Source organism: Apteryx mantelli, chromosome 1 (assembly GCF_036417845.1).
Source record: "Apteryx mantelli isolate bAptMan1 chromosome 1, bAptMan1.hap1, whole genome shotgun sequence".
Taxonomy (NCBI): Eukaryota; Metazoa; Chordata; class Aves; order Apterygiformes; family Apterygidae; genus Apteryx; species Apteryx mantelli.
In genome coordinates, this window is record NC_089978.1 from 35,975,393 (window position 1) to 35,991,037 (window position 15,645).

Here is a 15,645-nt window from a genome sequence, read left to right on the forward strand (position 1 = left end):
TTCTGCCATTGCTTTGCCCAAAATAAGAATAAAAAATTTTTAATTCATAGCCTCCTTATGTTCCTTTCAAAGGGAGGGATTTTTAGCATGAGAGTATTATAATATGATATCTCATAATATATAATTAAAAAATTGATGAGGAATGTAATACAGTAAATCACCGGGCAAGAACTTAGCCCTGAAACAAACCCCTTACAGAGAATGGGCAAGTATTAGGGAATGATACTTCTTTTTAATATGTCACTAAATTGAATCTGATTCAAGCATTTAAATTATGGTATAAACTTTCATTTTGTATTTCGAAAATATTTTGCGGCCAAGTACACTTCTGAGTTTATCTCCAAATAATTAACGCATGATTCTTCAGTTATTGTTAGTTTTGCAGATAGACAACACTATATATAGCACACTAGACTCCTGATCAATTAATACTAGACATTGTTTCTTTCCTGGAGAGGTGTCTTGTCAGAAGGTGTCTTAGTTGTATATTCTGTTACACAGCATTTACTTACTAGAGAATGCACACACAACTTTTGATACAAGTCACAAAAGTACTTATATTTTTCTCTGGCTTTGATAACAATGTGTATCAAGTTGGTTTTTAGACTAATTCAGTAATAAAATACTAGAAAAGATCAAACAGCATTAAAATCTAAAAATGCAACAATAAAAATATTGGCTGTTTTTATGGATCTGAATGTGAGGCTTTAAATTATACAAATGTGGAAGCACTGAAGGAACCAGACTTTGTCCTGTTATTTTAAGGCTTTTAAGGAAATGTAGAAAGAGGAAATGATTCAGGCCATATGACGTAATGTATGTTATTTTTATTCTTTAAAGTTCAAAGGGTTTGCAGTTGTAAAAAGGACACATGCAAAAGCTGCAACTGCAACAGAAAATATTTTTCTCATCTGATTTTAGGTTAAGTTCTGTTCGCAGCACAGCCTGGGGAAGGAATTTCAACTTTCAGGTCACAAAATGGCTATTAAGGCTTTCTTTGTTGTTCTAGTGCGCACCTGCTGTAATGGAACATCTAAAATATGTATGATGGAGGATATACTAGCTTTTGCTTTTGGTTATGATTTATCCCTAAAATATTATTTTGTGATACTCTGTGTGTTTGCGATATTTTGCAAGAGGGTGGTTTTTGTGTCTTGTCGGCTCCTTTCTTACTCTGTCCTTTCTTCTATGATATTTCCATTGTATTTTCTTTTTGAGAATTAGAATGTCATACTTTTTTGTGTTGTGATCTCACTTGAAGATTAATGATGAAATCTTTGCTTTTTCAGCTTCCATCTATATAAAATGAATGACACTTGTTTATTACAGGTGTAAATTGCTTCCCCCTTCTGTACACAAAGCTGCGTACAAGTTGTCATATGCTTGCATTACATTTAAGGAAAAAAAAAGGCTTTTGTTCTAGTTTCAAAATGGCAATATTAACAAGTCTAGACCTACCAGAGAAGACTGTTTAACATTTTGTGTGTGTTGGTGTGTGTGTGTGTTGGTGTGTATTTCTAATATTCTTTGGAAAAGTAATTTAAGATTTCCTGCTAATCTGCCTTGGGTATGTTCTCAGGAAAAAACAAATGCAGTTTTGAAGAAGAAAATAGGCACTTGTAGATGAATAAGACACCGCACAAATATATTCTTCTAATGAATTGATACTTACAGGATATGACAGCTAGAGATTTGCTGCAGCAAAGGTATACTCTTCCTAATGGAGACACTGCTTGGAGACCATCGCCACTTGTTACTGCTGCCCTGGAAGGAAAGCTTGTTATTCTTGATGGCATTCATCGAATTAACCCTGGCACTCTAGCTGTACTTCAAAGGTCAGGATGTGAACACAGATAAGTTGGGTGCACATGATCTGTGTGCTGAGCGCATACATACTGAGAAATTAAGTTTCGTCTAGTGAATACAACTTTATAACTTCAAGAATACTGTAAAAATCAATCTGAACATTGAAATTTTACAAAGTATGTAACATTCAATCTTCATATACTTGAAAGCAGAAGCAATTCTTTCACGTTCTTTATAAGTCTATGCTAATATTGGACATTTCAGCTGTTTGTTAATACAGCACACGTTTTTCTTTGAATCGAAGAATAAGCCAGATTTTGCCCTTACTAAACTCATGAAACCTAAAGATAAGTAATATGTGCACAATGATTTGAAAATGAAAGATCTGTCAGAAAATGTATTCAATACTTTGAATGCATTCTGCTTCTAAATAAAGTATGTGATCATTACAGTCATATATAAAAGCATACTTCATATCCATTGCAAAAAATGCTTTCTAAACATTATTTTAATAAATGAATGCATTTGAATAAAATAAATATGTAAATAAATTTATAATAATATAAATAATGCATAATAATATAACTATATGTGCATAAATAAAATAAAATTGAATACATTAAATTGAATTCAATAAATTCAATAAAAATAAATTAAACTTTCCAAAGACACAAATGCTAATAGCAGATAGTGTGTTAATAATAATAATAATCCATACTGTCAGGTCAAATTTTTATGCTATTTCAGTTGCTTGCACCATATAATGCCTTTCATAAACTTAAAGAAATCACCAGCTTTAAAAGCAGTCTCTTGCAAAAACATTTTGTGACTACTTCTTTTATTGCATATACGCACAGAGACAGAAGAGAGAATGATTCATGCCTGTTTTTCTCCTCTTAATCAGTTTAGTTTTCCCTTCTGATTTTTCTTTCAACATCATGTGTCGTATCTATCTATGTACACAGAATCAACTCCTGTATGAAAAAATAAAAGCTGGATTGGTATGTATAATAGCATTTAAGCCAACTGACATATTTTTCTTCAAGAAACAAAAGTTTAGTACTCTCTATCAGTATAACAAAGTGGCTGTGTTTTGTGCCATTTATTCACACTGTACTGATAAGATGGAAATTTTTCTTCATTTTCTAATCATATCTATTTAAACAAAGTTGACTGACTTTGCACTGAAACTCTTTGCTTTTGGAAATTATTTTACCTCCACATGTGGGTGCATCTTAAATTAGTATAACTTTTTCTTTGAGTGTCCTACTATAACCTAAATTTTGACTGAGGTAGCAATTTAAAGAAGCAGTAGCTGAAATAAGTATTTTAAGAAGCAGTCAAAGGCTAGATAAAGTTTACTTTTTTTTTCCCAAACAGGCTAATTCATGACAGAGAACTGACTCTCTATGATGGCACCAGATTATTAAGGGAAGATAGGTATCAAAACTTAAAAGAAGAATTACAGGTCTCCGATGAGAAACTACAGGAAAGGTAACGTGTTAGTTGCAGATACTGAATGCGAGCAATATTTCATCCTGTAAAGAGTTTAATCTCCTTTTTTATTACAAAAACATCTTGCCAAATGCTTTCCTCTTAAACTGATACCTTTTAATCACTAGGAGAACATGTTTTAAAAGTCAGTCTCCTCATGAGCTTTTTTCCTTTTGTGGCATGAGAAAATTATATCCTGTTTAGAGTGCTCAAACTAAAAGAAAAACATTTAATATCCTTTAACAGAAGCAGTTAGAAATTGAAAAGAAATTATAAGTACATAAAAACAGATATAAAAGTATATAATATTTAATTTTGGAACATTTTATTAGGAGCTTCTCAAAATTAAACTAAATTAAAGTTAAATATAACTTGCTACTTTCTTTTGCCTCATTAACTGGAAAGCTGGTATTTAATTTACAACTAGTATGGGGCAGGAAATCCTAAGGATGGGTTGGGACCCATTATGCTTATTCTTTTTGTTTCTTCACTTCCACTTTTCTGCTAGAAACATTCCACATATAGAAACATTTTCTAGTCCTCTGACAGCCATACTTGATACGTTGTCAAACACTGCTGACCAGTTTCAATTAATGGGAAGGGTTTTGTTGACTGTATTCCAAAACAGATACAATCTTAAGATTCAGTTATATATGAAATAAGTCCTCTGTCAGGAGCTAAACTCAGTGTAATTCTTAAGTGGCTCTAATCTTTGAATAAACAATTGAAGTTCTATGTCAGATGTCTGTGTTCACATTTGCAACGGGGGATGTGCATGTGCCTATGCTTTCAAGATGCTTTTTAGCCATATCAGTACTGGCAGAGGTACACTCGTGATGTCCACCTCTTGACATGTACCACCCTCTGTTTCACTAAATTGTCTTGCTGAATCAGATTTTTTTTCTTTGACTTGCTTTATAGTCTTCCCTTTAGAAAAGCTGGGTTTCTTTTACTGCCTGATTGTTATTTCTCATTCCCTTTAGACCCAAAATACTGTATTTTTTTTAAGAACTGTATTTTAAGTCTTCAGTAGCATTTATTTTGATTCTGTAGGTATGGTGTAATCTAAACCTGCTTGAGCAGGAGGGTTGGACTAGATGATCTCCAGAGGTCCCTTCCAACCTCAGCAATTCTGTGATTCTGTAAACCTGCTGGTTGCAAATTGTATCCAGCCTGCTGAGGCCATATACCCAGCTAGATGGGCATGCCCTGTATTTGTTTTATTTGAGTAAAGAAATACATACCAAGGAAGTGTTCCATTTGCCATGATTTTAAGCCCAGACTTTGAAAAGAGAAGCAAAAAAAGGCTCCAAGGTTCCATCTTGGAGTGCATCCCAACTTTGCATTGGACTTTGTACTTTAAAATAGATCTAGTCGTTGTGCCGGCTATTTTCATCCCTGTTCCCAATGTCCATGGTCTGGTCCAAGGTGTTTTCAGGCAGAAAGGCAGTGGTTGTGCTATTTTGCTAACTGCAGGGTACCCTTTGGCTCATACCAACATACTCTATTAATCTAGACAGTTGATCAGACGTTCTTCTTCAGTACTGCCCCTTTTTCAGTGTCAAATCCCTCTCACAAGGTTAGAGGTTCACAGCTCCCTGTTTTCCTTTACTATGGCTTTTTTTGGCAGTGGACTCCCTTGTAACTGTCAGTGCCTCTTAGATCGTAAGATTCTTCCAAGCTCTGTTCTTTAATGAGTATTCTTCAGAACCATCTTCTCACTAGGTCATCTCTGTACAGAACTTTTCTCCCCTTCACTGTCTTTGGGCAAGCTTTTGGTTCCCCCGGACAATGCTTATTGTGCATTGCTGTTGATTACTTTGGAGGCCCCATTTTTGTCTTCCCTTAAGAGTGTCCTTCTTTCCTTCAGATCCCATTGTACTGCTTTTTCCTAGCCACTTTAATATTTTACAGGACGACGTTCATCGTGAATCATTAAGCCACTAAATGATCCACTTGACTGACAGCGAGATTGATTTGGGAAGCACCAGAATCAGTTAGCAGCACAGCCCATAGATAACTTTGTCAGCATCAAGTCCATGCTTAGGGAACCAGTTTTTAACCTTCAAGTTAAGCCTCCGTGTGGCATCCACATTCCATGTGTGCACCCTGTCACTCACTTGTTTCTCCCCTTTTAAAAAAAGGGGGAGGCCTTGGCTTGTCAGCACAGCAGTTTTTCTTAGCTGCCCTATTGAGGTGGAGTGCTGCTCTGCTGTGGTTTCTCTTTATTTGCCTAAGTTGCATGTTATTGGGTTATCATCCAGTTCAGTCTTTGTGGCTGGACCGGCTCAGTGGCTTCACTGAAGATTACCTCTTGACCTTGTGGACTTGTGAAAGCTGGCTTTTACCTTCAAATCCATAAATGAGGGGTGTCTGTTATCTTGGACAGGGATATGTTCCTGATTGGAACATATAGATCCTACTTGATCTGAAAAAAAACAAAACAAAGCAAAAACAAAAGAAAACAAGACAAAACAAAACCCTATGCAGGCATTCTTGCATCTGAAAGTCTGACATGACCTCATAACACTCAAGTGTGACCATTTAGCACCATCTTGTTTACTGATGAAAATTCCTGGCAATGAATAAACCAGGGTTCATTGTACTGAGAAACTCACCTAAATTCTGGGTGAAGTCTACAGTCTGGCTCTTGTTCAACTCTCTCCTGTATGGGCCTCATTCAACAGAAGCCAAAATGAAGTGGTGCAAACCTGTATCAACTTTTTTGCTTTTGGCTGCTGTCTCCTTCAGCATCAGTGGACCACTCCTCACTGCAGAGGGCACTGTTCTGGTCCTCTTCATAGTCAGCCCTTGTGAACTTGAAGGCCTTTCAGGACCTCACCCTGTTTTTAGCTCCTTAGGTATTCTGAAAACATCACTGCCTTTCAGTGGCTCCAGGACATGATGTCAATAGTTGCTCTATCACTTCTGTGCTGCAATCCCCCCTGCTACTTGTCCTTTTCAGCGCCAGTTACCTGTCACTGCAAGCTTCAGTATTTTTCAGTGTTGCAGAACAGCTATGCGGGAGCACGCTTTCTCTCCAGGCGCTTCCTCATTGAATGAGGTCTGGGTAGTGACAGCTGATTTAATCACAGTCTGAGGAAACAGGATGGTGCAAACCATCTCTCCTTTGCCTGCAGGAGATTGGTTTGTAGGGAAGGTAAGCAGAATACACTGTAGCTTGAATTTATTAGCAGGTTTGCTGAGCAGATTCTTATCTCTGAATCATGATTGGGAGATGCTTTCCATATCAATCTTGCTGTGTGTCCATGGCTTTGCCTAGTGGCCTCAGCTGTGCTTCTGATGTTAGGGCAAGACAAAAAAGAGTTTTACTTATCCTGATTTTCTGAATTTGATTAAAGTAATTCTGGTACCGTTATTCTTTATTTGTCTTGTAGAATCTATACTGTCATTCCAGTTCTGCTGAGCCTGGACCTGGGATGTGCGCTGAGTGCACATTAAGACTAGTCCTATTCCTTTCCAATAAGGGAGTTCCCTATGGAAAATAGTTTCAAGTTTCATTTGAACCAGGAAGTTAATTTGACTCTCTTTTTTTCCCTAAATCGCACTCATACAAGCTGAGGCTTCCATTCTCATTTGTATATTGGGAACAAATATGCATATTTTATATATGATATATAGAATACATATTTTACAGTTAAAAGCAACTATTTTATTGTTAAACTTTTTATTATCTACTTGATCTCATGTATTAATGTAGTTGTTATGAGAAGCAGTGTAAGAGGAAATCACATACTGATGTATATCAGTAATATAGTGGAAGTGCTTGACAGAGTTTGCAATGTCTAAGCAGTAAAGCAGGGGCAAACCTAAGTAACTGAAAATAGTCATAGACAGAGTAGATAAAAGAACAAGAGAAAAGAAAATATTTCTGAAAGACCAGAATTTGAAGGAATGATGCCAAAAGTTTCATTAGGAAATCATTAGATTAGGAGATATCAGGTCATCTTCAGGATTTGGGGAAAAGCAATAGCTGGAGGCTGGAAGGCACCTGTGATAGACTGAGGTCTGATACCTAACTGCTATTCAGAAGAGGAACCAAGTAGATGGGTTACATGCTCAATTTCTTTTTGGGGACAGCTTTGCTGGGCAAGAGTATTGTTGATTTTAGTTATCATTTATCATAGTATAGTTTGCAGTTTCTCTCTGGAGTACTGCTTGTAATCATTCATAAGATACAAAATATCTCACTGTTGCTCTCCATTCCCTCAACTTAAAACTCACTAATGAGGTGGCTATTTGCAGCAAGATTCTTCTGCAAATTAGATAAATACAAATACCTTTTCCACAATGGAAAAAAAGAACGACTGATAACTGATGCGTTTAAGTAGACAATGTGGACTCGGTACTTAGTGATTGGAATTTTACAGCAGGATTTCTATTAAGCAAAATCTTAATAGATTTTGGAAAGGAGTACTCTCCCTAACCAGTGAGCCAAAACTTCTGTAAACATTTTTTCGTCTGTTTGTCTTCAGATTTGCACACACCTGAAGATTTTTTCCAGTTCTAAGAGGAAAATTTGAGATAGTAATAGAGAGGTTTTAGGCAATCCTTCTTCAGAAAAACAAGAAAAATTTTTACTAAGCTTTCATGCAGTCACTTCTATCTGAAAATATTTGATAATAAAATAAAGTAATGGGAATATTTTTTCACAGTTTGTTTTAGTGCCTTTATTTTTTAGCTTTTCAGGTATTCACTCATGTGGTAGAATAGAAAGCAGAATACTGCATAACCCATCACTGAAAGAGAACTTCCAACACTGATAAATCAAGAGAGTTTTTTCTTTTTTATTAAAGGGTGGTTTTTCAGATCACACTATGATCTAAAGAAATTGCATGCCTCTGTATCAAGAATGTAAACAGTATTATACTAAAGAATGTGAACACTATGAAACCATTACACTGTTAGTAACAAGGCTGGACAAAGGGAGAGGTATTCTTTGGTGTTCAGAGTGGTCTGAAGTTTTGCAGGTTAGAAATAGTATTATTATTCTTAAATTTAGTGCAATTTCATTTAAAAGTTTGATTACCTATGTAAGAGCTGATAAAATATATTCTTATTTTAAATGATGCTAATTGTTATCATGTAGTTGCATGTTTCACTGTATATTTCACTGTATTTCCACATCTGTAGTGTCCACAAGTGTTTTTTTGAAAAGGACTTTATACTGGTGGGGGTGCAATAGCTCTGTCAGGAATGACAAATAAGAGCAGCAGGTTTGCCCTTGTGAGATTGTAGGAAACTCCTTGGCCTGGTAAAAGCCTATAAGCTACATGCTAACCAGCAATTGGCACTGAATATTTTTCCTCTAGTCTTTCTTGGGCCAAATTGGCTGTGCAGTTAAGTTAGCAAATAGTCACAGTAAAACGGAATTCAGTCATTTGAAGAAACTTAGTACTTCTGTTTATGAAATTTGGGGAGAAGAAAAAAAAAAGATGTTCCTGAGAAACTGACAGATAGTCCTTAAAGATCTTTTACATAGAAGGAAATTATAGCTGCTGATTCCTTAATCATTTAACAATTGTATGAATAATTTTCCTGAATAGGTTCAAAGATTAAGAAAAAGTGCATTCAGCCACTGATTCACAGTGCATATCCAAGAATTCTGCATAGAATTTCTTATGTAATCATTGATTACTTCACTGAGACAGAGAGTTAAAGGTGGCATACAACCTTTACAAGACAAGCAGTGAAGTGCTGGTTTGTCTTATGAAGCAGTATTTTAATGTGTTTGAATGGATATTTTGGCTTTGGGGGTTTTTTCCCCCTACACAGGAAGTCTTTGGTGTGGTGAACAGAAAAGCAGCTATTTCAGGAAAATCTAGATGTATGTATGTAATAGGATTGTTTAAAAGCTAAAAGAAGTCGTTCATAATGCTTGGGTAGTCTTAATGCCTTGCAGACAGTGGATTATTTTCCATCTGACTAAGTTGAAAGGGAACACATACAGCAGATGAGAAAAATATCAAATGTGGCAGGAAGTGAATTTTATAGGAAATAGAATTTCCAATATACTAAATTTTTAACTAGTTATATTTTCTGGCTTTTACTTTCTCTTTTTTTTTTTTTTTTTTGCAGCTTTGTGATTTTCCAGATAAAGTAATCTGTTAATGTTAGAATATTATGAAATTGAAGAAAAACAGCAAGGAAACTAGAATAGGTCATTTGTAGTCCTATTAATATAAAAATTCCCAACTCATAAAATTCTTCTTATTTTAATTTTAGTAGAATATGAGATTTATGAAATCATGTACCGGGAAGAGACAACAAAAATAGTTTGCTTTTGCAAGGTGGCCTAAGGAACGCTATTCTGCATCTTTTTTAGGAGTGGCTTCAATTGCTTAGAACAGTGTGTCAATTACTAGAAAACCTTTCCTTAAAGTTGCCCTGAATGAACTGCATTCTGGTCTTCTTTTCAAGCAAGGTGGTGGTATTCCTTGTTTGGAATTAAACACTGATGTCCAAAGAAGGACATAGATGTTACTAGCCCATAGGTACACCACTATCTGTGTTGTTAGTAAACATTTAACAGAAAAAGGATAAAGACTTTCTGCATTAATAAACTAACACCAAATCCTCCCACTGTGTTTGAGGCTCATTAATTTAAAAAGTGCCAAGTTTTTAACAGGATAAATACTTGGCCTTCATCTGCAAAGAACAAAAGATGTCAAGGATCTCTGTTTTATAGAATGTAGCTCCACATAGAAACTCTTTTACATTCCTTTAGGGAACTGCTCTTGCAATGCTATGGAACAACTTCCTCTACAGTCACCGTGGTGGAAGCTGGGAACTTTCAGTGCTTTGCAGGATTGAGTCATTTGTGACATTTGTTTTAATAATAATTATACTTAGCTTGACATTTCCAACATTGCAAACATCAGTCCAAATAATAGGCTTTTGAAGTAGCCAAATATTTTTATTCATGTTTACAAACTGGAAACCTACAGCAGGGATGTTGTGATATGTCCCAGTCTAAAGAGAACATCAGTAACTTAAATTGATATTGCCATTTTAGTATGCCCTGACTTTGCTTCTCCTTTCCTCCCCATGCCATCCCACACTGTCCCAACCATGCCTTTTGAGTTAGGTGGTGATGTGGAGGTGATGCAAGAGAAATGTGTTTCCTTTACTAGGGAAATCTGACTGCCTCTTGTGCCCTCTTATGGTATTGTAGAAGGACCAGAATTAGTCCTTGGAATTTAGGTTGATTAATGGAGGGGGCTGTTTTTCTTATTAGTAACAGAGGGAAAGATAAGTCTGGAATTTATTTTATTTATCCTATCTAGGAAATATTTTCTTCTGTAATAAGGTTGGTTAATGTTCTCTGACCTTCTTTTATGCTTAGTGACAGTGACATTCCCATTGGTTCCTCTTTCATGTGATGTTTTCAGACATCTACTTCTATTTTTATCAATCAGAGAGTAGCTTCTAGGCTTATGACTTTCAGCTGAGAGTAAATGATGCCACCCCCTGTGTTTGCTTTGATACAAGCGGCTGTTTTCTATATTCACTCTGTTGTCTCAGAATTTTATTATTGTAACTAGCAAATCAGCCAACTACGGAGTAGATTTGGTAATTCATATTTAAGGGTCTTATTTTGTCTTCAGATTTTCTTGTTTGTACTATCATTTCCCTGTCAATTTAGCCAAGAAGAATACTTACCTCCAAATGTTCTGATGTCAAACATTGTAATTATATGCAAAATGACAAATGATAACAGGCATAACTACTAATGTAAGCTATCTAATTCCACTTCACTTGCTTTTTTTTTCCCAAATTAATGTCTGCTATTTTAATAAGAATACTGAGAAATTAATTGTCAAAAACAGGCTCTTCTTGCAAAATTTGACTGACTTTTATATCTGACTTATTACTGTCTACTTGCTTCTAGAGATAACGCCATTGTGCTGATTGATGAGTACCAATAAATTCCTAATTCAAAGAGGTGGTAGTCTTAAATAAGGCAGTCAAAAGATATGACGATGACGCCACCCAAAAGCAAGGGAGTGGGCTTCCAGTGCCCTAATAAATGCATCTAAAAGTTGTACATTTAAATCTGTGTTAGTCGCACTATGTCCTGTTACATTCAGTGGAATGAAATAGGCAGGCATCTAAAATACTGTTCTTCACCAAATCCTCCAGTGTTAGAACTAGGGGGCACTCACTAATTCTAGCAGATCAGTTCCATACAGATTAAAAAAAAAAAGAAAAGAAAAAAATAGAAGAAAGTACCTTTTACACTGTGGATAGTGAACTTTCAGAATGCATTGCCACAGGAAGTTGTGGAGGCAGATCGGATCAGGAAGTTCAAAAAGGGATTAGATAAACTTGTAGGTAAATAGATACGAAAGCAAATAGGTAGGGATGTATCCTCTAACCTTGAACATGGGTTTGTGGATGCTGGGAGAGTATGAGGGGACTAGGCTGCTGATAGTGGCTAGGTTTATGTGCCTGTCCCAAATAACAGCTCCAACTGTCACCATCAGAGACATTTAGCTAGATGGAGTAGATAGGATGGACCCAGTAGGGCATTTCTTAAGTTCCTGTAAGTCAGATTAATCTGCCATTGGAGGGGCCTGTTTCTCTCCACTGACTCTAAAATGAGCCACGGGTGACTGGCTTAGACTTTGAAGTATAACTTTTAGAGATATTGTGAAGTTAGGTGCATTAATCCCACCCTAACAGTCTAGCTGATTTTCCAAAGGCCACAGAGAAAGTCAGTAACATAACTGGGAAATAAATCCATCTCTTCGTGGTAGCCAAACTGTTCTCTTTAAAATATCATCCTTCCTGTCAATCTAATTGGGTAAAAGAAGTTACTCATTACTGCAGCTCCAGCAGATCTTGTTCCCTCCCTGATTTGCCTGTTAGACATGCTGCTTTAGGTAAAGCACTTGTAAAATTCCATCAAATTAGTGAGATGTGTCCAGTTCAGACATACAAAAAAGAGTAAACAGTAGCTTTGTTGCTGGTATTTGCTCAGCTTGAGGCATGCAGGTCAAATCGCAGATGAAGAGGAGACTTGGGTGCCCTCCTAGGCATAGAAATTACAAGCAATTTATAAAATTGCAAGTCACATTATACAGTTTTTGTCAGTCTTGTTTTTTATAAGGTTGAACTGCAAATGTTCTGAGTAAACATGGTGCTATGGCTCTGTGCAATAATTTAATTCTTTCTTCAACTATTGTAAATTTAAATTCGATACCCACTGCTTAAGCCACATAATACACTAAAAAAATTTTTTTTTGCAGGTCTATCTTTCCTATCCACCCGTCATTCAGAATAGTTGTCTTAGCAGAACCTCCTGTCATTGGAAGTACTACCCAGCAATGGTTGGGTCCAGAGTTTCTGACACTGTTTCTTTTTCATAATGTTCAATCTTTAAGCAAGAAGGAAGAAATTCAAATTATTAAAGAAATGGTAAGTACGTTCATTATTTTAGCCAATTTTGATTATTTTTTACTGAATATGATTATTTACTGTGTACAAAATATTTCATTATTGCAGGCCCTATTTCTGTGTAGCATAAACAATTCTTCGTTTTCAAATCCTGCTTATCTTTTGATGGCATTGGTATAAATTAGCCTTCTTATGATATTAAATGATGCTGTAATATAAAAATGTTCTTTTTCAAAACTGTATTCCTTTTCGGGTGATATAAAGCATCTGCAGCAACTGTATACTCATAGCATCTGTGTGTAGCTGTATATGGATCTTACATATCCTGCAATAAGATTAATACTGTTTTTCTTTCAAACAGATTCCAAACGTACCCAGTGTTGCTGTGGAGCAGTTGTTGTCATTAACGCACAAGCTTCGGGAGACAAATGACGCCACAGTAAGCCCTTTTTTTCAAATTTACTTTCTCCTGCTGTGACTGCATGTTTTAACAAAGGCTGGGTAAAGCATGCTAAACTATGGTGCTATTTTAGAGGCTGGCTGATTGAAAAACCAGGCTCAGAAAATTCCTGCTGGTAGTTATTGCACCACATATTGTAAACTTTTGAATTTTGATTTACATTTTTAGAACCTGCATAAGTAAGGCCTTTAGGAAATTCCCTGAATACCAGTGAAATCGGACAGAACAGTATATGTTGTCAGTGGTTTTAGATACATGGCTAAGCATGAAACGCATATGAGGTGCCTTTTGAATAGGTACGCATATAATCATGTGTGTCCAAATATTTTTTGATAACTTTGCTTTACTGGATGTTATTATATATAATACAGATCTTCAGTCATTGGAACTTTGATAGTAGAAATTATTGGGGCTTTTGGGGCAATGAGAACTACCTAACCATTATAAAATGCCAACAGGCAACGGTGAAGACTAGGAGTACAAAAGGGAAAGCTCCAGAATTCCTAGCTTCCTTACTGCTACAGGCTATTCTATTAAAGTAATTTTGTCAAGAAAAATAAGTTCTGCTGATATAGTAACCACAAAGTTCTTTAAAAAGATTCAGTCAATCTTAGTGGAAAGAAAAAGAAAGCATTGCTATAGCAACTAAAGCAGTGTATGATTTTAATGTATCTAAAATGTAAAACATTTTTAGTGGAATCCAGCAGTTTAACTAGTATGTAAATGTAATCCATTCTTCTTAGTTTTCGTGAATTTGATATTGGTAATGGTTTTCACAGTATTACTATTTAAGAAGCTGAGAAAGGCTGAAAGGCTGCTATGCTTCTCTGAGCTTAAAAAAATAAGTAGAAAGGTTGACTTTTAGGTACACCTTTTGGACACTGTTGTTACTAATAGTCTATTTAACTTCCTCTGCCTAGTGCTGTACAAATGTAGACTGGTAAATGTGTTATATTTTTGACATATTTAGAGATATACCTTGCTTGAACAGAGCATTAAAAAAATCCTCTCCAAATATGCAGATGTCTATAGCATTGTGAAATATCTAAATGAAGTGAGTGATGTTGGATAAGAAGTGAGTCATAATATGGATCGAGGGAGGATTCTTGTAGATCAGCAGTGACATGAGACATGTCGGGAATAGCATGCCTGCGTTAAGAGCTGAAATGTGTGCCTTAGGTATGTCAGGCTATTTATAGAGCTGCCTAAGTAATCCTCTGCCAGAGATTATCCTGAAATATTAGCCATTGTTTAAAATGATTTTGTTAACAATAGAAGAATACCTGTAGAATATTCAGCCCGTGGGCGTTGTCTGCGTCATTGTAATTGTTTGATTTACAATAGAACCTAGAGACCACAATCCAGATCCTGTTGAATTAGATGCCGCATAGATATAAGTTACAAAGACTGTCGCTAACCCAATTTTGAGTTTATAGTTATGCCATATAAAAATAAATAAAAAAGAGATGAAGAGAAAAGAGGAAATTTTATTATTAAAAGCTTCACACAGTTGCAGACATTCAGAAAATGTGACACACGTTTCTCCTCTGTGGGCCACTCCTCTATGCTTATTTATACCAGTGCAGAATCTGATGCTATATATATAATTTAGACTTTAAGATGTCCATGTCCTTAGGGATTGGATTTGTCAGTGTATCAGACAAGAGGCAAGAGTGGCTGCCTGCTTCCTCCCACCTGGTACAATCTGAAGTACACTCTGCCTCAATTACTGTGCCCAGCTGCCTCTCTCTTTCAATGCAGTCCCAAAGGTTGTGACTTGGGAGGATTGCTCACCTCAGCAGAATTCTTTCTGCTTGCAAATGTTTCCATTGCTTAAGATCATTTTGAAAATGGAATATGATTCCCAAAGACACTGAGAATTCTGGCTAGCGATCAAGGATCACAGGGTTTCAGGTCTCACCCCTCTCCCTGCTGATGCCTCACACATGACTATGTCATGAAGTAACACCTGAAATACCACAGTTTACAACTCAGTGTCTATAATGCTGGGTTGTAAACTATCATGGTTCAGAAGATGCTTCACAGTCCTTCATCAATGAAAGCAGGAGAGGAAGGAGTAATAATTTTACCAGTTATTTGAATCTAAATCATCCTTGTTCATTGCTCAGAGCTACACTGGAAAGTATTATCATGTGCCTTCTTAGAGTTGGAAAAAGAGTTTTGTACAATTTCATCAAGCTTTTTTTTTTTTTTTTTTTTTTAAACATGTTAATTCCTGTTGGTCAAAAAAGCAGTTTTCCGGGGAAGAGAATTGGTTTTGAGAAATTTCTCATACTTAAAAATGTTTAACGGGAAAAAAATCCTGTGAAATTCATATATTGTTACATTTCTCTCTTTTTTTTTTCTTTAATGGCAAATTTCAGTTTTGTTTTTTTTCAACTGCAACAGCATAATATGTTAAGATAATAATAATGCACTTACAAATCACTTATTTCAAAACATTT

The 15,645-nt window shown here is 35.8% G+C and overlaps 1 protein-coding gene across 4 annotated transcripts in view; it reads left to right on the forward strand.

Moving 5' to 3' along the window:
* The window catches only part of VWA8 (von Willebrand factor A domain containing 8), a 194,192-nt gene that overhangs the window by 54,946 nt on the left and 123,601 nt on the right, over positions 1–15,645 (forward strand). For all 4 annotated transcript variants that reach the window (XM_067292461.1, XM_013948313.2, XM_067292475.1 and 1 more), the window contains exons 13-16: positions 1,675–1,835; positions 3,187–3,300; positions 12,573–12,741; positions 13,082–13,159. In XM_067292461.1, the coding sequence (XP_067148562.1) occupies positions 1,675–1,835; positions 3,187–3,300; positions 12,573–12,741; positions 13,082–13,159 (522 nt within the window). The remainder of the gene's footprint in view (positions 1–1,674; positions 1,836–3,186; positions 3,301–12,572; positions 12,742–13,081; positions 13,160–15,645) is intronic.